At 51.7% G+C, this 19,120-nt stretch overlaps 1 protein-coding gene across 6 annotated transcripts in view; it reads left to right on the top strand.

The window, feature by feature from the left end:
• SH3GL1 (SH3 domain containing GRB2 like 1, endophilin A2) overlaps window positions 1-19,120 on the top strand; it is a 32,921-nt gene that overhangs the window by 10,192 nt on the left and 3,609 nt on the right. For 2 of the 6 annotated variants that reach the window (XM_030466394.1, XM_030466395.1), the window contains exons 2-9: window positions 10,726-10,794; window positions 10,907-10,979; window positions 12,392-12,535; window positions 14,186-14,319; window positions 15,943-16,101; window positions 16,607-16,710; window positions 17,838-17,962; window positions 18,855-18,908. In XM_030466394.1, the coding sequence (XP_030322254.1) occupies window positions 10,726-10,794; window positions 10,907-10,979; window positions 12,392-12,535; window positions 14,186-14,319; window positions 15,943-16,101; window positions 16,607-16,710; window positions 17,838-17,962; window positions 18,855-18,908 (862 nt within the window). Of the gene's footprint in view, window positions 1-4,002; window positions 4,144-10,725; window positions 10,795-10,906; window positions 10,980-12,391; window positions 12,536-14,185; window positions 14,320-15,942; window positions 16,102-16,606; window positions 16,711-17,837; window positions 17,963-18,854; window positions 18,909-19,120 lie in introns of those variants that run through there. The other 4 variants (XM_030466391.1, XM_030466392.1, XM_030466393.1 and 1 more) reach the window with 4 other exon arrangements.

Here is a 19,120-nt window from a genome sequence, read left to right as displayed (position 1 = left end):
CTGCCTGCAAACCTGCCTGGAAACTCACCTGGGCTCTTCTCTGAGCTCATTAACACCGTCTGCCACCCAAAACTGGGACTAAACCTTCTAGGTAATTGCTCTGTGTGTGTCTCATCAGCCTGGTTTGGCCTTGTCACTGCAAATCTGGAGGTTCTTCTGCCTCATTCTCAGTTTCTTTCTAGTCTCCAGGCTCTGTTGCTGAGTTCTTTGGTTTGTTTTTTTCCTCTGGGTGATGCCAGTTGGTGTCAGGAGCCCCAAGGAGGGTTTTTTTTCATCTGTATTGCTTTGCACAGGATCATAGAATGGTTTGGGTTGGAAGGGACCTTAAAGCTCATCCAGTTCCAACCCCCCTGCCATGTTCAGGGATACCTCCCACCAGCCCAGGGTGCTCCAAGCCCCATCCAACCTTCAACACTGCCAGGGATGGGGCAGCCACAGCTTCTCTGGGCAACCTGTTCTAGTAGACACTGGAGACACTGTCTACTGTTCCACTAGACACCCTCAAATTAAAGATTTTCTTCCTCATGTCTAACCTAAATCTCCTCTCTGCAAGTTTGAAACCAGCAGTTTCAGCTCCATCTCTTTTTTCCCCTGGGTCTGCAGAGGTCGGGTGGGGTTGCTGGGGAGTGATGGCTCAGCAACTCTGCTGGAGTCAGCCTGTGATTCACTTGGAGGCTCTTCCCAGAGAGGAGGTCAGGAGGATGGGCAGGAAATGTGGATGCAAGGCAAATATTCCACGTTTCCCCTTGCTGGAGAGGAGGGAGGGTTTCCTCTGGGTGGCTGTGGGGACTGGAAGTGGGTGAGGAGGAGGAGGACAGTGAGAGGAGAGATGCTACTTTTCTTAATTATGCATTTTTTGTTTTCCCTGTGAACTTGACCCAATTATATTTTGTTGATTTGTGGGGTTTTTTCCAGCTGAATAGAAATGATGTCTCACTTGGTACAGAGCATGTGAGGAGGAACTAATAATAGGAGCAAACATTTCTGATGCAAATGGCTGTTGGGAGGTGTTGCCTTCCTTTCAGCACGAATATTTCCAGCTTCTCCCCATGGGGAGAGCTGCATTTTGAAACCTTTCTCCTTCTGGGTGAGTCTGTTTTTCAGGCAGCCTTGTGCCCTTCCAGCAGGATGGTTCAGCATTCACCCAGGCAATACTCAGGGAGGGAAGGAGCTGCTGGTTGTCTCCTGCTGGAAGAGTTCTCTTGAAGAGCACTGAGATGAGCACAGAGCCTCCTAAACAGGGATCCCAGACAGGGTTTGAAATAATAAACATGAGATGGGGAGTGGGGGAGAGGAGTTATAGAATTGTCAGGGTTGGAAGGGATCTTTAAATCATCTGGGTCCCCATGGGCAGGGACACCTCCCACTAGATCAGGTTGCTCAGAGCTCCATCCAGCCTGGTTTCAAAAACTTCCAGGCTTCCATCACCTCCCTGGGCAACTTGTGCCAGTGTCTCACCACCCTCATGGTAAATAACCTTTTCCTAACATCTAATTTGAATCTCCCCTCCTCTAGTTTGTATCCACTACCTGAGATCCTAAAAAGTCCCTCCCCAGCTTTCTTGTAGCCCCTTCAGATACTGGAAGGCCACAAGAAAGTCTCTTTGGAGCCTTCTCTCTGGACTGGATCTCCTTCTCCTCTCCAGCTCTCTCAGTGTCTTCACAGGAGAGGTGCTCCAGCCCTCTGATCATCCTCGTGGCCCTTCTCTGGACATGTCCCTCCTGTAACAGGGACACAGGACTCCTGTGGGGTCTCACCAGAGTGGAGTAGAGGAGGAGAATCCCCTCCCTCACCCTTCTGGCCACACTCCTCTTGGTGCAGCCCAGGACACTGAGGGCTCATGGTGAGCTTCTCATCCACTGGTACCCCCAAGTTCTTTTCCTCAGGGCTGCTCTCACCCCAGTGTTTGTTCCCTCAGCAAAGAGGCAGCAGCTGGATGGTGTGATGGGTGTGTGTGTGTGTGTGTTGTCCTCTGGCCCCAGCTCTGCCAGCAGGACCTGCTGGCTGCTGCCAAAGTGATGGTTTTTTTTTTTAATTCATGTTGTCCCTGTTCCTCTGAGCCCATCTGCAGGCTGGAGATGAATCATCCCATAGCATTTTGAGGAGGTGGTTCCCTAGAAAACCTCCTTAGCACATGGCAGCTCTTTCTTTGTGGTTCCCCAATAAGAAGATCACAACCTGAAGTCACTTTAAAGGCTTCTCTGCCTTGTCAGGAGGGAAAGGGAAGGAGCTCTTCATTGTTCTGGGCTGCCCTTCCTCCTCCAAATCAATGCAATTTCTCCAGTGTTGGGTGGAGAGTGGCTGGATCCTGGTCTCAGATGGTGAGGGGGTGGAAAGCTGGGTTTGTTTCTAGACACGTTTTCCTAGTGCACATGTCTGGAGGCAGCAGAACACCTAGGAATGCACCTTGGCACCATCAGCAGCTTGGGTGCTGAGTCTCTCAAGGGACTGGCCCCTCTGGTGGCAGATGGGAAGAGGAAAAATAAAGGCAAGAAGGTTCAGGAGAAGGTTGAGGGCTGGCTAACAGAGTGAAAACACTCCTGGGAGCTATTTAGCAGGGAGAGCAGGCAACTCAGGTGGCTGGTGGAGGCATCAGTAGCCCCAAGAGAGGTTGGATCAGTGATAAGGCTGACATCTTGCTGGAAGGGGCAGGGGGCTGAGAGCTTTGGTTGCTGTTCCTCATCCTCTGCTCACATCCTGCAGCCCAGCAGGGATGAGATGGGTCTGCCCAGTCACAGCTACCTTGTGTTGTTCCCTCTGGCACTGACCTGCTCTTCACAGCAGGGAAATGTTTGCTGGGAGGGTGGTGAGACCCAGGGTCTGGACCAGGTTGCCCAGAGAAGCTGTGGCTGCCCCATCCCTGGCAGTGTTGAAGGCCCCAGGATGGATGGGGCTTGGAGCACCCTGGGCTGGTGGGAGGTGTCCCTGACCATGGCAGGGGTGGGAATGGATGAGCTTTAAGCTCCCTTCTCATCCAAACCAGTCTGGGGTTCACAGAATCATCCAAGTTGGAAAGGAGCTCTGAGATCAGCAACTCCAACCCTTGATCCAGTCCCCCCGTGGTTCCCAGCCCATGGCACTCAGTGCCACATCCAGTCTCTTTTTAAATATCTCCAGGGATGGAGATATTCCTAACCCCGTGCTGGCTGGGTCTAATCCCTTGTTCATCCTGTAGGTGCTGTGTGATTGCCCCCAGGATGAGCTGCTCCATAACCTTGCCAGGCACTGAGCTCAGGCTGACAGCCCTGGAGTTTCCTGGGTCCTCCTTTCATCCCTTTTTGGGGATTGCTGTAACATTCACCAACTTAGAATCATCTAGGAGCTCCCCAGTGAGCCAGGAGTGTTGGTAAATGATGGGGGGTGTCTTGGGGAACTCTTCCCCAGCTCCCTCATCACTCTGGGATGGATCCCATCTGGTCCCACAGAGCTGTGAGGATCCAAGTGGCTCAGCAGGTCACAAACTGTTCCCTCCAGGATTACAGGGCAGCTACTATGGAATCTCTCCCTCTCGTACTGTTTCATCTTCTAGCACTTGGTCTTCTCTCTTGGAGTGGGCTAAGAGGGTCCAGTGGTTGCACAGCACAAGGACCACAAAGCTGCTGGGTGTCTCAATCTCCCAGCTCTTCAGAGCACGAGGATTTCTTAGGGAAGATGCCTTCCTCCTCATTACAAGGCTCATGCAATAAACACTTGGATCTGTTTTCTTCTCCATAAAGTAGGTCAGAAGTTGCTCAGGGTGTTGTGTGCTTTGCTGTGGGTGTGCCAGTCTCCTTAAACTGGGGTGTCTTCAGCCTCTCAGCACCCTCCTTCCTTAAGAGAGAGTACCTTCCATTTTTCATTTTTAGAAAAAAGCTTAAAAGCCTCTAAGGAGCCAGAACACAGGTCTACAGTGATAACAGGGACAGAGCTGTGAGCTGTGGGCAGTGTCCAAGTTCTTAGTTGGTTTGAACATCTCCAGAGGTGCTTCCTGATCCTTTCTTCCCAGCCCCTTGTGCTCACTGCCTTGGTGTCCAGGAGCTGGAGATGTTCCCAGAGTGTCAACCCCCCTCCATGATGTTTGCATCCTCCTCATCCCCATGGGCGTCTGCTGTTGGACCAGCACCTTCCAGTCTTGCTTCATTTCCAATGAGATGCACCAGGAAGGTGACAATTAACTTTTAATGAGATGCTTTGTGCTGATGGGGAGAAGGCAGCATGTCAGAGCTCAGGTATCTGTGAGGGTTGGCCACCCAGACACCTCTTCCCAGGCCAGGAGCTTCTGCAGGTGCTTGGGGAGGGTCTCTGGGTGTTCTTCAGGCACTGCTGAGCTCCTCCTGGCCACACTTCTGGAAACAGAGCAAGTTTGATTGAGACTTTTTAGGAGCTCCACAGCCCTGCCAGCATCCAGCCCTACTCACAGCAGCTAAGGAGGAAATTGTCCCCCTGGCTTCATGGAGCAGCATCTGAACACTCTGATGATAAAGCTGCCTCTGATGAAAACACAAAACCACACAAAATGCTGAGCCTGAGCAGCAGCTGTGGATTCATGGAGGTTTTAGGGAGCATTCCACTGATCTGTGTCTGGTTCTGGAGCCTCCACCACAGGAAGGACTTGGAGAGAGTCTGGAGGAGGCCCTGGGGATGATACAAGGGCTGGAGCAGCTCTGACTGGAGCCAGGCTGAGAGTTGGGGGTGTTCAGGCTGGAGAAGAGAAGGCTGCAATGGGGAGACCTTAGAGCACCTTCCAGTGCCTGAAGGGGCTCCAGGAAAGCTGGGGAGGGACTTTGGACAAGGGCAGGAAATAATGGGATGAGATGTGATGGCTTTAAACTTGAACAAGGGAGATTTAGGTTGGACATTAGGAAGAAATTCTTTGGTGTGAGGGTGCTGAGCCCCTGGCCCAGGTTGCCCAGAGAAGCTGTGGCTGCCCCATCCCTGGCAGTGTTGAAGGCCCCAGGTTGGATGGGGCTTGGAGCACCCTGGGCTGTGGGAGGTATCCCTGAGCATGGCACAGGATGGGACTGGATGAGCTTTAAGGTCCCTTTCCACCCAAACTATTCCATGATTCAATGCTCTGTGCCACTGGGCATGGCTGGAACTTGGCACTTGTGATCCCTGCTGACCTTTGTTTTTTTTAATTATTTCTCTGTGTCTCTCCCAGACTTGTCCTCAAGCCCTTTTCTAGATGTAAAATTAAACATTTACAGCACCTTTTAAAAATTCTTCTATGGGCTGTTTTTTTTTTTCTCCTGGGCTTGCTCTTTCCTGCTGCAGGGGGTCAGGCCAGAGCTGCTTCTCTGTTTGCTCATCCCTGGGGTGTTTTTTTAATTTATTTCTCAAAGGGAACTTTCTGCTAAGAGACAGGGAGGAAGAGGAAAGCTTTGATACACCAGCAGCAGGCAGGAGAAGGTTTTCATTCTACAACAGGCAACTGTTTGGGTTGCCAAGCTGGCTTATGTTGGATGTGTTATAAATAGGGCTGAGTGTTTGCTCTGTAAAAAAGGAAGCAAGTTTATTTTTTAATAATTTTTTTTAAAAATACTAGTTTTTGTGGGTTTCTTGGGGTGGTTTTGGTTGTTTGAGGCTGTGGGGATTAGGGATCATTTCCCATCTTCAAATACCTGAAGGGTAAAGAGCAGAATTGCAAAGCCAGGAATGTAAAGTCCCATAGGAAAGGTGTTTATTAGCAGAAAGTGACCCCAACTTGTGCCTCCTGCATCCCTGGCTTGGGCAGATGAGGATCTTCTGGATGGGCTGTGCTGCAGCCCTGCTCTCCTCTACTTTTCCAGGTTCTCCAAACTTCCAGGGGGATGTTTGGCTGATGGCCTCTTTCCCCTGTATTTATCCTCAATTTTGCTGATCATGCTGTACAAAAATCTCCTTTTTTAATCATAGAGCCAGAGAATAATATGGGTTAGAAGGGACCACCAAAGGTTATCCTGTCCAACCACCCACCCTCACCTAGATCAGGTTGCTCAGAGCCTCTTCAACATCTTGCCCATCTCCAGGGATGAGGCCTCAACCACCTCCCTGGGCAGCCTGCTCCATTTTTCCTCCATCCTCATGGTAAAGAACTTTTCCCTAACATCCAGTCTAAATCTCTCATTTCAAATACTGTTGGTTTGGTTTGGTTTGGTTTGGTCCAGTTGGGTTGGAAGACCTGGCCTCTCCACAGCCCTGCTCTCTGGGTGCCTCTGGCCTTTCTCCAGAGCTTTGGGGTCTGTGGGTTTCCTGGTGGTGTGGGCAGGCAGATGTCTGTCTGTCTGTCTGTCTGTCTGTCTGTCTGTCTGTGGTGGGACACAGCAAGGCAGGGATGCTCCCATTTCTTCCTTTGCCCCAAGTTGTGGTGGAGCTGAGTGGATGAGCTGAAGGAATGGTGAGGCTGGAGGAGGGCTGGGTGGATTTTGTGCTCTTAAGTCACAGCCTTCCCTCCCTCCCTCCTCCCCAAGAGCCATTCCTCCAGGAGCCCTCTTCACCTTCCCTGTCCTTCCCCCTCCTGGACACGCAGCCTCCCAGCCTCTCCCCTCAGCCAGCCTCCTTTAAACAAAAGTGCTTTTATTTCTGAACATCTCCCACCACTTCCAGCCCTCTGGTGGCTTGGGACTGGCAAGGGGTGGTGCTCCAGTTCCCACACCCCTGCCCAGGGAAGCCCTGGTGGATTGGTGTTCCCTGACTGAGGCTGCAGGAGCCACAAAGCAGGACCAGGAGCTGCCCCTGGGTGGCAAGAAGTCACCAGGTTTCATCCCTTGGGATTAGCAGGATGGTGCAGGCTGGATGATGGAAGGCATGAGGGCACAGACACCAATTGCTGTGCACAATCAGAATTGTTTGTGTGGTTCACTACACTTCTACAGTATCCTGATATCTATTGATTGATCTTAATTTGCACCTCAAAGTGCTCATTCTATTAACACAAAACCTTATCTACCCATTCCCACTGGAGGCACCTGGTACCAGGACATAACATTGTCCAGATGGCAAATTCCTGAAGTTATTTACAGCTCTTTGTTCTTCTTCAGGGTCAGGCAGTAAGCAGGGAATTCATAACATTCCTCTATCCCATCCAGGCCTCCTCCTCCTCTGCTGTCCTCCCACAGCTGGATGGATACTGTGCTTCCTGTGATGGTCACTCAGCTCCAACCTGGAGCCTTGATGGAAGCCACCTCCCTGCTCTCAGCTCAGGCTGCAGATATCTAGGGCAGGTTTCACCTCCTGGGATCCTTTAATTGATGGGGAGCAAGGGGTTAATCCCTGCCCACCCTGCCTGCACCCTCTGCTGCTTCTCTTCCCCTGCAAGGTGGTTGGAGTGCCAGGAGAGGTGTCCCAGCTGGCAGCAGATCCTCATCTGGGCCATGCCACCCAGCTGGTTCCCCTTGTGCTGATCTTTGTTTTACCAAGGATTTGGCTTCAGCTGCTGTGGGTGCAGCCCAGGGCTCCTGCTCCCTCCTGGGAGCTGCAGCAGGGCTGACTTCAGCTCGAACCTTTTAGTGTGTGCCCTGTCCTGGCTTGAAGAAAGCAGAGAGCAGAGTCTGGGGCTCAGCTTTCACACCCCCCCACCTGCTGCTCCTCAGTGTGAGCCTGGGACAGAGTGCTTGAGCCCCTGGGTTTGGTGAAGGAGTTAGAATCATCAAATCCTAGACTGGTTTGGGTGGGAAGGGACCTTAAATCTCATCCATTCCCACCTCTGCCATGGTCAGGGACACGTCCCACAGCCCAGGCTGCTCCAAGCCCCATCCAACCTGGGGCCTTCAGCACTGCCAGGGATGGGGCAGCCACAGCTTCTCTGGGCAACCTGGGCCAGGGGCTCAGCACCCTCACACCAAAGAATTGAAGAATTTCTTCCTAATGTCCAACCCAAATCTCTCCTATTCCAGTTTAAAGCCACCACCTCTTAAAGTCCCATCACTCCATGCTCTTGTCAAAAGTTTGCTTGTGTTGCCTGTCCCACATCTGGCTTGATTACAGCCTCTGTGAGAGGTTAGGTTGCCAGCCATGGAGGCAGACAGGTGTATCCTGTCTTTTCCTTGCTGTTCAAGGAATAGAAGTGCAGAAGATTTGTCACCACATCCTCAAAAAGCTCCTGAGCAGCTCCTGGGAAGAAGCTGCAGCAGCAGCAGCAGCAGCATTGCAGCCACCACCTCCCAGCTGACTCCAGCCAAGCTGGGCACTGCAGGCAGTGTGAGGATGGATGTTTCCTTCCTGCCTCCCCTCCTGCAAGCAAAGGGTGAGCTTCCTGGAGCCCAAAGGTCAGCACACACTTGATGGCATTCGTGGGCACTTTGCACCATGAGGTGGACCACGTGCCACTTGGGTAAAGCTCAGAATCACAGAATTATTCTGGGTGGAAAAGACATCAGTTGTCATCAAGTCTGGCAGCTGAGCCAACTTTACCAAATCCAGGGCTGATCCATGTCCCTCTCAGCACCACATCCAGGCAGGTTGGGAACCCCTCCAGGGATGGGGATTCAGTCATCCTCTGGGCAGCCTGGGCCAGTGGTCAGTGAGCCTTGCAGTGCAGAAGTTTCTTGTAATCTCCCAGGAAACCCAAGGTCAAGGTTAAACAAGGAGCTGGTGAGGGCTTCTCCTGGGTCCTGTCTCAATCTACATCCCTTTGTGTCCCTGACTGGCACATTGGGGAGCGTGGGGACAGGGCTGTGGTGGGTGGCACACAGTCCCCTCCTTCCCCTCCTGCACTGAAGCCTCCCTGTTTAATTAGAGCCAACAGGGAGAGAACCTCAATCTTATTATTCCATCCCAGCAGGGATGCAGGAGCATTTATTCGATGTCAAAAGGAGGATTAAATTAGTCTGTGAGTGAGGAGCTGGAGTTTTTTTCCTTCCTTCCCATCTCTGGGAGGGTGCTAAGGTTCCCACATCCCTGCCAGGAGGGGTTGTTTGCAAATCCCTGGGTGGAGGGAAGTAGGAATGGGATTTCTTAGGATTTCTTTTCCCAGGGCTAGAAAGGGGTAAAGGAGGTTTCTGGAGGTGCCACCTTTGCCAGATCCATCCCTGAAGCACTGGAGATGTAGTTCTTGGTAAATAAAAAGCATTTCTTTTGCACGTCCTGCTTCAGAATTGGATTTTTCTCCCCCATCTGCCTCAAAAAAGGAACCATTTTGAATCCCCCTGAGAGCAGGAGGGTTCCAGAGGAAGAAAACCTTGATAAAATCAAGTATTTGATGTCCAAGTAAACAAACCTGTATTGTTCCTCCAGAACTGGAGTTTTTCAATACAAACAGCAGAAATCCTGTCAGGCCTCAAGTTCTTGGGAGTTTTCTGTTTCCTAGACCACTTTTAATGTCCCTACAGGTCATTTGCTGTCTATCTGAGTCATTTTAGGGCAAGATAATAACTAATTTTGAGCAATTCATCTCTCCTGCATCCCCAGGCCCTGGCACATGGGTCTGGGAAGGAGATGTTCCTGTCCATTTGGGCTGCAGGGAAGGACACTTTAAGGTGGATTTAATTTGACATTTATTCTCTTTTAGCTCAGGCAGCTGAACAGTGAGGTTTAGGAAGGAGAGGTCTTTTCTTGGACCAAGTGATACTTGGAAGCAAGCTGATGAACCATTCACACAGGCAGCCCAAAGCTGGCAAAACCTCTCACCTTGCTGCTGCTTTGGGAAGAGGCATCAGAAACACTTGGAGAAACCATAGAATGGTTTGGGTTGGAAGGGACCTTAAAGATCATCTGGTTCCAACCCCCCTGCATGGTCAGGGACACCTCCTACAGCCCAGGGGGCTCCAAGCCCCATCCAACCTGGGGCCTTCAACACTTCCAGGGATGGGGCAGCCACAACTTCCTTGGCCAACCTGTTCCAGGGTCTCACCACCCTTAAAGAATTTCTTCCCCATATCCAACCTAAATCTCTCCTCTTCCAGTTTTAACCCATTTCCCTTGTCCTCTCCCTACCCCCCTGTGTCCAAAGCCCTCCCCCAGCTTTCTTGTAGCCCCTTCAGATATTGGAGGTTGCTCTGAGCTCACCTGGGAGCTGAACAACCCCAATCCCTCAGCCTGGATCCCAGGGGAGCTGCTCAGCCCTCTGAGCATTTCAGTGATTCTCCTCTGGACACCTTCCAGGAACTCTGTGTCCTTCTGATGCAGACTCCAGAACTGGGTTTGAAAACTTCACTGCAGAGAAGTTTGAAAACTTCACTGACAAAGAATCCAACCCCATTCCCCAGGCTTCAGACCTCGAGCTCCTCCAGCAGGAGGGATGGGTGAGGGTTTTGAGGGGGCTCTTCTCACCCCAGAGTGTCCTGGCACTGGGCTGCTGTGAGCTCAGCATGTTCCTTCCCTGTTTGTTTGCATTTTGCTGTGTGTGGAACTGAAACTTTGGCTCCAGGTGGGCTTGAGAGACAATTCTGCTGCTTTTTCCAGCAAGCTTTGGAGTTGGAGCCCTGTGGTATGGCTGAAGGACCTGTTCAGCTTCTCTTGGCTGAGGAGCATCCTTTGGGAGGAGCAGAGGCACCTGGGTTTTTTAGTGGGGCAGTGTAACCAAAAAGCCTTGGCATTTTCATCATTGAATCATAGAATGGGTTGGGTTGGAAGGGACCTTGAAGATCATTTAGTTCCAACCTCCCTGAATGGGCAGGAACACCTTTTTTGATGTGTCTGTTCCTGCCACCTCCATTCCCCACCCCTCTTCCCTATTGTCCAAGGTGCTTTAGTGGATAAGGAGTAAGGAGCTGTAAGCACCCAGCAACCACCCCTCTGCCTGATTCCTCCTTTCTTCTTTTTCTGTAGCTGGTCAGTGAGAAGGTTGGAGGAGCTGAAGGGACCAAGCTCGACGATGACTTCAAGGAAATGGAAAAGGTGAGTAGGGAACAAGAGAAATCCCTGAGATAGCCCAGCTGACACCTCTGTGACCTTGCCAAAGCCCTGAGCTGAACTTCACTGCTGCTGGCTCATCTTCTCCTTCCTACAGAAAGTGGACCTGACCAGCAAGGCAGTTACAGAAGTATTGACCAGAACAATAGAGTACCTCCAGCCCAACCCAGGTGAGTGACCCCTCCTGTCCCCTTCCCTCTGACCCCCAGGAAAAGAGGCAGAGCAGGCACAGAGAAATCAGACAGAACTGGTTTGGCCTTGATGTATTGGTCACCAGCCCGTGTTCATGATTAAGAGAATCAGGTGAAGATCCCCATCCCCCTCTTGTCCTGTGCTGAGCTTCTGGCTGTGAGATGTTGCTGGTGCTGTTGAGGAGATTAAAACCAGACAATCTTTAACCTTGGACCTAGAGAGGCCCTGATGGGAACCCATTTTTCATAGAATTACACAATCCCTGACTGGTTTGGGTGTGAAGGGAGATCATCCAGTGCCACCCCTGCCATGTTCAGGGACACCTCCCACCAGCCCAGGGTGCTCCAAGCCCCATCCAACCTGGGGCCTTCAACACTGCCAGGGATGGGGCAGCCACAGCTTCTCTGGGCAACCTGGGCCAGGGGCTCAGCACCCTCACACCAAAGAATTTCTTCCTAATATCTCATCTCAGTCTACACTCTTTCAGCTTGAAACCATTCCCTGTCATCCCCTCCTTCCATGCCTCTTTCTAAAGCCCCTCCCCAGCTTTCCTGTAGCCCCTTCAGGTGCTTTTAGTGGATATTTTATTTTCATAGAATCATAGAATCGACTGGGTTGGAAGGGACCTCAGAGATCATCAAGTCCAACCCTTGATCCACTCCTGCTGCAGTTCCCAGCCCATGGCACTCAGTGCCACATCCAGGCTCTTTGGAAAGATCTCCAGACACGGAGAATCCACCCCTTCCCTGGGCAGCCCATTCCAATGCCTGATCACCCTCTCCAGAAAGAAATTCTTTCTGATCTCCAACCTAAACCTCCCCTGGCACAACTTGAGACCCTGCCCTCTTGTCTTGCTGAGAGTTGCCTGGGAAAAGAGCCCAACCCCCCCCTGGCTCCAACCTCCTTTCAGGGAGTTGGAGAGAGTGATGAGGTCTCCCCTGAGCCTCCTCTTCTCCAGCCTCAACACCCCCAGCTCCCTCAGCCTCTCCTCATAGGATCTGTGCTCAAGCCATTTTCTTGGGGTGTCTGTACAAAGTGGTATCTGTGGGCTGGGAAGGGGTGGCTGGTTCTGCAGGCATCTCCTCCAGAGCCTGCTGCCCTTCCAGCCAGCTCCTTCCAAGAGCACTCCAGGGACTACAGGAGGGCTGGGGAAACTCCTTTGGCCTTGTCTGGCAAGCGAGTGGGGTACTATTTTTGCTTGCTGTCTTGGAAAAGAACCCTCTCCTTTTGTCAGGGCTGGTATGAAGACAATCAAGCTTCTTGGCTTTGGGTGGAACTTGAAAAGAAGGAGGAGGGGGGGGGGGTTTGGAAATGAAAACTTGGCAGCAGCCAGCAGCTCGCTGGCAAGTCCCAGAAAGTGCAAACCTGGCTGTGGGTGTTTCTGTGCCAGCTTCCAGAGCCAAGCTGTCCATGCTCAATACCATGTCAAAGATCCGGGGGCAGGTGAAGAGCCCTGGTTACCCCCAGTCAGAGGGGCTGCTGGGGGAGTGCATGATCCGGTACGGCAAGGAGCTGGGTGAAGACTCCAACTTTGGTGAGTGTTCCCTCCAGCCACCACCTTCCCCCTACCCCTTGACCTCCACCAGAGGGCCAGTGAGATGGTGAAGCCTCCTGCCAAATTTCCAAGCTCTTCTTGGGAGTTCTGGGAGGGGCTGCCTGAGCCTTGGCATCTCCTGACAGTGCTGGGGGCTTGGAAAAAGAGTTTTGAAGGGTTTCAGGGAAGCAGGGAACAGATCCTGGAAGTGTCCTGGATCCCAACCCGTGGTGCAAAACCATCTCTTGGTGCTTTCTTATTAAAACCCGAGCTAAATTTGCACATAGGAAAAAAAAAAAAAAAGTTTCCTTGCTTTTAAACAGTACAAAACCATCCTGGAATCTGGACATTGAGTTCTCTGGTGCCATTTCCAGCTCAGGCTCTGCTCTCAGTGGGGGCTGGAGCGAAGGAATGGTTTTGTGTGACACTTTCTCATAACCACATGTGACTTGCAGGGAGGAGTGGGGGGAGGTGAAGCCACTCAGTGACATCAATTTTAATCCCCTAAAACATCAGCCAGCACACGTGATGGACCTGGAGCAGTGCACAGCTGGCTGATGGCTTCCAGCACAGGGAGGAGCCTTCCTGGGAAAATTAAAAAAGCTCTGGTTGGTTTTTGGGAGCCAAAAAAGAGCCTTTTGAGTGTCTCTGGCCTGGCAGGAGCTGGAGTTGTTACAGAAAACAAGGGGGAAGGAAGTTTTTAGGAGAACACACCAAACCTAATTTCCCTTAGTAGCCTCTCTTTAAAGGAACATTTCACTTGATAAATGTCTGTGCTAGTACTGCATCCCTCCCCAGGGCAGGTTATCTGGAGTTATCACAACTGAAATCACTCTTCTTGTATTTTTGTTTTCCCCAGCTGGACAGCAGAGTGGGGTTTTCACTTTTCCATCTTCTCCACTTGTATTTTCCCTTTCCTAATGCAATGCTGAAACAGTTGGTTTGCCAAAGCTGCCCAGGGATGACTTAATCTAGAAATGGTTTCTCCTGGAATATAAAAGCCAAAACTAAAAAATGCTTTGCTCTCATTGTGGCAGAAGCCTTAGAAAAGCCTGAAATGAAATAGGTTTCAGAAAGCTGCTTTGATTCAGAGGGGAGGAGAAGGGAGAAGGTTGGCTGGGGAGAGGTAGTTTCTATGAATGATGAATTAAAGGCTGTGGGTTTGCTGCCAGCATCTGGGTGAACTTGAAAAGTTGGTCAGAATGCTCTGGGCTTAAAATTGTCTGAACAAAAGTGTGGCCAGGCTGGATCAGACCAAACATGCCTCTGCTCCAGGCTCCTCCTGCCAGCAGTGGCCAAGAAAAAGCACTGCAGGACCAACGAGCAGCTCAACAACTCCTGTGCTAACAAGGAGTTTAAAAATACCCACTTTTCAGAAGATTTCTACTTTTCCTTGCTCTGTGTAGCTGGTAGAGATTGTTCCTGCTTTTCAGAGGGAAATAAAACAAAGGGTGTCAGTGAAAAGTGTTGTGAGTGGAGCCCATGCCAGCAGTGTTGCCTTCTCTCAGCACACACTCCAGGCTGGGAGATTTGCTCCAGATAAAACATGGAAGCGTTGGAGAGAGCTTGGGCATGCTGGGTGTCTGGGCAGGATGGTTCTGCATGCAGCCACCCTGGATTTGGGCTCCCTTTTCCCTCCTCTGCTCCAAGGTGACGCGCTGCTGGATGCTGGCGAATCCATGAAGCGGTTGGCTGAGGTGAAGGACTCACTGGATATTGAAGTCAAGCAGAATTTTATTGATCCCCTCCAGAACCTGTGTGATAAAGACCTGAAAGAAATCCAGGTAAACACCCCAGCATTCTTCTCTCCTCACCTCATCCAATCATAAAATCCTAGAAGGGTTTGGCTTGGAAGTGACCATAAAGATCATCTTGATCCCACAGCCCTGCATGGGCAGGGATACCTCCTGACACTGCAGAAGGTGATGGCTTAGCTGTTTGCAGCTTCAGCCTCTCCTCCTGGTGAGGTTTTAATAAAGCACTTGGAGCAAATGGTCTCCCAAGGGAAGTGGTGGATTCCCCCACTTCACAAAGTTTTAAGCCTCAGCTCGGGGGGGGTGCTGAGACATCTCACATTAACAATAATATTAGAAGGGATGGACCAGATAATCCCTGAGGTCCCTTCCCACCTGATGTTCTGTGATTCAGTGATTCAAATACAAGACAATTTGTTTGTGAATGTGCATGTAACCTCCTGTTCCATCACAGAGGGAGCCAGGGACTCTCCTGGGTGTCACAGGTCCCCTGCTCTTTGTGTGCTTTCTCTTCCTAAGTTTACTCCTGTTTCCTCCCTGCTCAGCACCACTACTGCTCCTGGGCAGCTCATCAGCCTGGATGCAGGCTGGAATGGTTCATTTTCCATGTTTGATTCAGGTCCTTAATCCAACATCCCTTCTGAGCTTGCTGAATTTGGTTCTTTGGGCTGGAACCTCCCAATATGTTATGTTTGGGCTGCCTGGCATTAAACATCAGCAGCTCTTGTTGAAGGGAAGCTCTGTGTTCCTACAGCTCTTGGCTGTGTTCTGTAAGTAGCCTGGGTCCTAGAACACAACTTTTGAGCTCTGGATTGTGTCCAGTCACAGAGACACAGAGCTTGGTACCTCCTGGGTGCTGCCACAGAGACAAGACCATGCAGAGCCCAGGCAAGCTCTGTAACAGGACCCATCCCAACCCCTATCTGCAGGGCAGCTCTCTCAGGTGAATTTGCACTTCCAGTGGTGTCCCAGATAAAATAACACCCAGCTCCTGTTTCAGTGCTTACCTGTGCTCCCTTTCTGCTGCAGAGCTCATTTAAACAGCCCTGAGCAGTCAGGGGATGTTCTGCCCACTGCCTCTATCCCCCTCCCTGATCTCCAGATCCCTGTTGCTCCTGGGAAGCTGAGGGCCAAACCTTCATCTTCCTGAGAGGGCAACAGACCCAGGCTGATCTCTCCAATGTTTTCCTCCAGCTCTTGGCACCAGTGTGCTGAGGGCTGTTTCTCAGTAAGAAGCCCCACAGTACTCTTTGGAAAATGGGCCTGGGAGGGTTTGTTTCTGTCTCCTGGCAGCAGCTCGGCCTTGCAGCTCCATCACCTCCTGGACCTCTCCAGGAGAAGAGGCAGAGGGGTCAGAGAGATACCAGAGAGAAGTTTTTTGATCCTGAGATACTGGTCACAGGCCCAGGTTCAAGATTAGGAGACTCAGATGAAGATCCTGATCCTCCTCTTGCCCTGGGCTGAGCTCCTGAGGCTCCTTCAGAGGCTGCACAAAGGTGGGAGCCACAGGAATGTGTGCTCCTGGATCAGGTGTCTGGGATGGATGAACTTGGCCTGTAACTGGAGCTGTCTTCCCAGCAGGAGAGCTTGGCTGCTCCTGGTCTCTGGCTTTTCCTTCTTTTCCTTGACTGTTCAAACCCATCCTCTTCCCAGCACCATCTCAAGAAGCTGGAAGGCAGACGCTTGGACTTTGACTACAAGAAGAAACGACAGGGCAAGATTCCTGATGAGGAACTTCGACAGGCCATGGAGAAGTTTGAAGAGTCCAAAGAAGTAGCAGAGACCAGTATGCACAACCTCCTTGAGACTGATGTGAGTGTGAGGATACCAGGTCCTCTGCCCTGGGCCAAGAGCTTCTGGGTGGGTTCTGTGGTTCTGGGTACAAAAGGATGGGATCTCTCCAGGGATGCAGAAGTTAGACACTCATTTTCACTTCTGGCTTACAAGTTTGGTTTTGGTTTCTGGAAGCTCAGAGCTGAAGCTTGGTCAGTCTCTCAGTCTTTCTGTAGCCATCCTTCTTGATCCACCTCCTGGCCAGAGGAAACCCTGTGGCTTGTACCCAACCCAGGTCTCCTCTTGGTGTGCTGGTGGGAGTGAATTTGGGCAGGTAATGCAGCTTCCTTGGGAATTGAAGAGCTAGTGAAGAGCATGGTGGGAGGTGTCCTGTGTCCTGCTGGCTCCCCTGCCTCACCTCTGCTGTCTGAAATCCCAAACTTTCTCCTCAGAACTTTCCCCAGGATGATCCTCACGTACCACGGGTGCTTTTTCTGGCCACCAGGGAGAGTCCTTAATGCTCTGCTCTGTGTGATTTTCACAGATTGAGCAGGTGAGCCAGCTCTCAGCCCTGGTGGATGCCCAGCTGGACTACCACAGGCAGGCAGTGCAGATCCTGGATGAGCTTGCCGAAAAACTCAAGCGCAGGTGGGTCCTGGGAGCCACCAGTTCTCCCTGTGACACTCGTCTCTAAACCCCACCCTGTCCTCAATCCATCTCCTGGGGTTAAAGTTGCTGCTTGCCATCACTGGACCTTCCATCCAGACCTTCTGCAGGGTGGAGGAAGCCATGCCAGCCACCCTCTGTGGTGTGGGTCTCTGCCAGGTTGAGATTGGGGGGTCTGCTGCCCTCTGGGGAGGTTGGGGGTGAATTGGGAGGGGTGGAGGAGGAGGGTGGAATCCCCTTCATGCCAAGGCCCATAGCTCCTCTTTTCATGGGTGTTGAGCATGGGAGAGGCCCCAGCCCAGCCCCAGGATAAAGTCAGAAGTTGCATCATGCTGGTGGAGCTCGTATTGTCATGAGCTGGACCTGCCTGTCATCCTGTGCCACCACCTAGCTCTGAGTCTGTGCCATTAGCTCCAGATGGGGTTAAGGAGGGGACATCAGGTATGGTTCTGGTCCAGGAAGGCCTGTGTCAAGGGCTCCCACTTGCTCTGAAAACCAGAAAGGGAGTGCAGCATGCTGGGGATGGTGTGGTGGCCACAGACAAGTAGAGCAGGACTCAGATCACTTCCTTACAGGCAGGCAGCCATGAGCCCTCCTCTAGAGCTCTCCTCTCCCAGCTCTTCCTTCCCTTCCCATAGCCATCTCCTGGCCCAGGAAGGAGAGGTGACTTCCTTCCATCTTGGGCTTCCTTGTGGAGCTGAGGACATGGCACAGGGGGCTTGGACAGAGCCAGGGCAGCATCTCCCCTTCTCAGGGCAGTGCTGCCCCTCTGCTCCTTCCTCCTGGAAGAAACTGCTGACTGGATCCTGTGTCTGGTTTGAATTCAGAAGAGTTGGGGGGATCCTGCCCAGTGCAAGCTTTCCAACTGCAGCATGAGTGTCCTCTGCTGGCCTGAATGGCTTGAGACACCTCCAGAGCAAAGTCTGGGACGTGTGACCCTCTCTGGGGGGACCAAATCCCAAACTCTTGCACCAGATCCATCTTCAAAATGCACCATTTATGCAGGTCTACAAACCAACCTGCTCCCCTGCCTTGCTATTTTAAATATCACTTTGAACTCCTCCTACTCTGTTCCATACCTCAGTTATTGACATTTTTCCTTCTTCCAGAATGAGGGAGGCCTCCTCACGCCCCAAGAGGGAATATAAACCCAAACCCAGGGAGATGTATGACTTTGGTGAAACCAGCCAGTCCAACGGGGGCTTCCCCTGCAACCCCACCCCCAAAGTCTCAGGTAAAATCATCTCGTGTGTGTGTGTGTGTGTGTGCACAGGTGCCTCTGGATCAACCTCCTAGGGGTGTGTGTGTGTGTGTGTGTGTGTGTGTGTGTTTGTGTGTGTGCACAGGTGCCTCTGGATCAACCTCCTAGGGATGGAGGGTACCACCCATTCTGGAAACTGTTTGTGGTCTGCTGGATGTAACCTGCATCTGAAAAACAGCCACAATGCTTCTATACTCGGGTTGTTTGCTCTTGGGGCCCAGCAGCCTTCTTTAGATCAGCTGTGGGGACATTCCAGCAGGGTTTCCAGCCCACTCTTGTGCCCACTCAGCACCCATGGTGGCAGACAGGACAAGTGAAGCATCTCTGGCTCCCTCCCAGTTCTCCATGGTCCCCCACCCCAGGTCCCAGCAAGGCTGGTGGGTTTCTAACACAGAATCTGCCAGTTTGGAAGGGACCCAATCAGGATCATCAAGTCCAACTCCTGTCCCTGTGTAGCCCCCCCAGGATCACACCATGTGCCTGAGAGCCTCAGCCAAGTGCTTCTTGAACTCTGGGAGGCTTGGTGCTGGGACCACTTCCCTGAGAACTCTGTTCCAGTGCACAACTGCCCTCTGAGTGAAAAACCTTCTGATATCTCACCTCAACCTCCCCTGATTCAGCTTCCTGCCATTTCCTTGAGTTTATTTGGTGAAGAAATCAGAACCAGCAACAAGCTCACCCCTCAGCCTCCTTTTCTCCAAACTGAACAACCCAAGTGACTCCTCCTAAGTCATCCCTTCCAGATCCTTCACCATCCCTGCTGGCACCACCTTGTTTCTCCTAACAGCTCCTCCCTCTGGGCCCTGCCTTTCCCTCTCTCCCCTGCCCTTTGGTTTAAGCATGTCTGTTTTTTGTTTGGAAGCAGCTTCCTCCTCTTTCCGATCCGACAAGCCGTCCCGCTCCTCCGCCAGGAGTATCCGTGAGTTTCCTCCTGCATGATGTGTGACCATCCTGTCCCCATCCATCCATCCATCCCTCCTCACTCCTGCCTTCCTCCTGCTGCTGCTGTTTGGAGCCACTAATCCCTCCTCCCTGCTCACCCTGCCCAGCACAACAATCCAGCTAAACCATGAGCTCAGCCTAAATTAAACCAGCACAACCATATTGGTGTTTCTCACCCCAAAAAAGGGG

The sequence above is a fragment of the Calypte anna genome, chromosome 28 (genome assembly GCF_003957555.1).
Source record: "Calypte anna isolate BGI_N300 chromosome 28, bCalAnn1_v1.p, whole genome shotgun sequence".
NCBI lineage: Eukaryota > Metazoa > Chordata > Aves > Apodiformes > Trochilidae > Calypte > Calypte anna.
The sequence above is the reverse complement of the archived record's forward strand: the minus strand, read 5'-3'. Positions and strand labels throughout refer to the sequence as shown.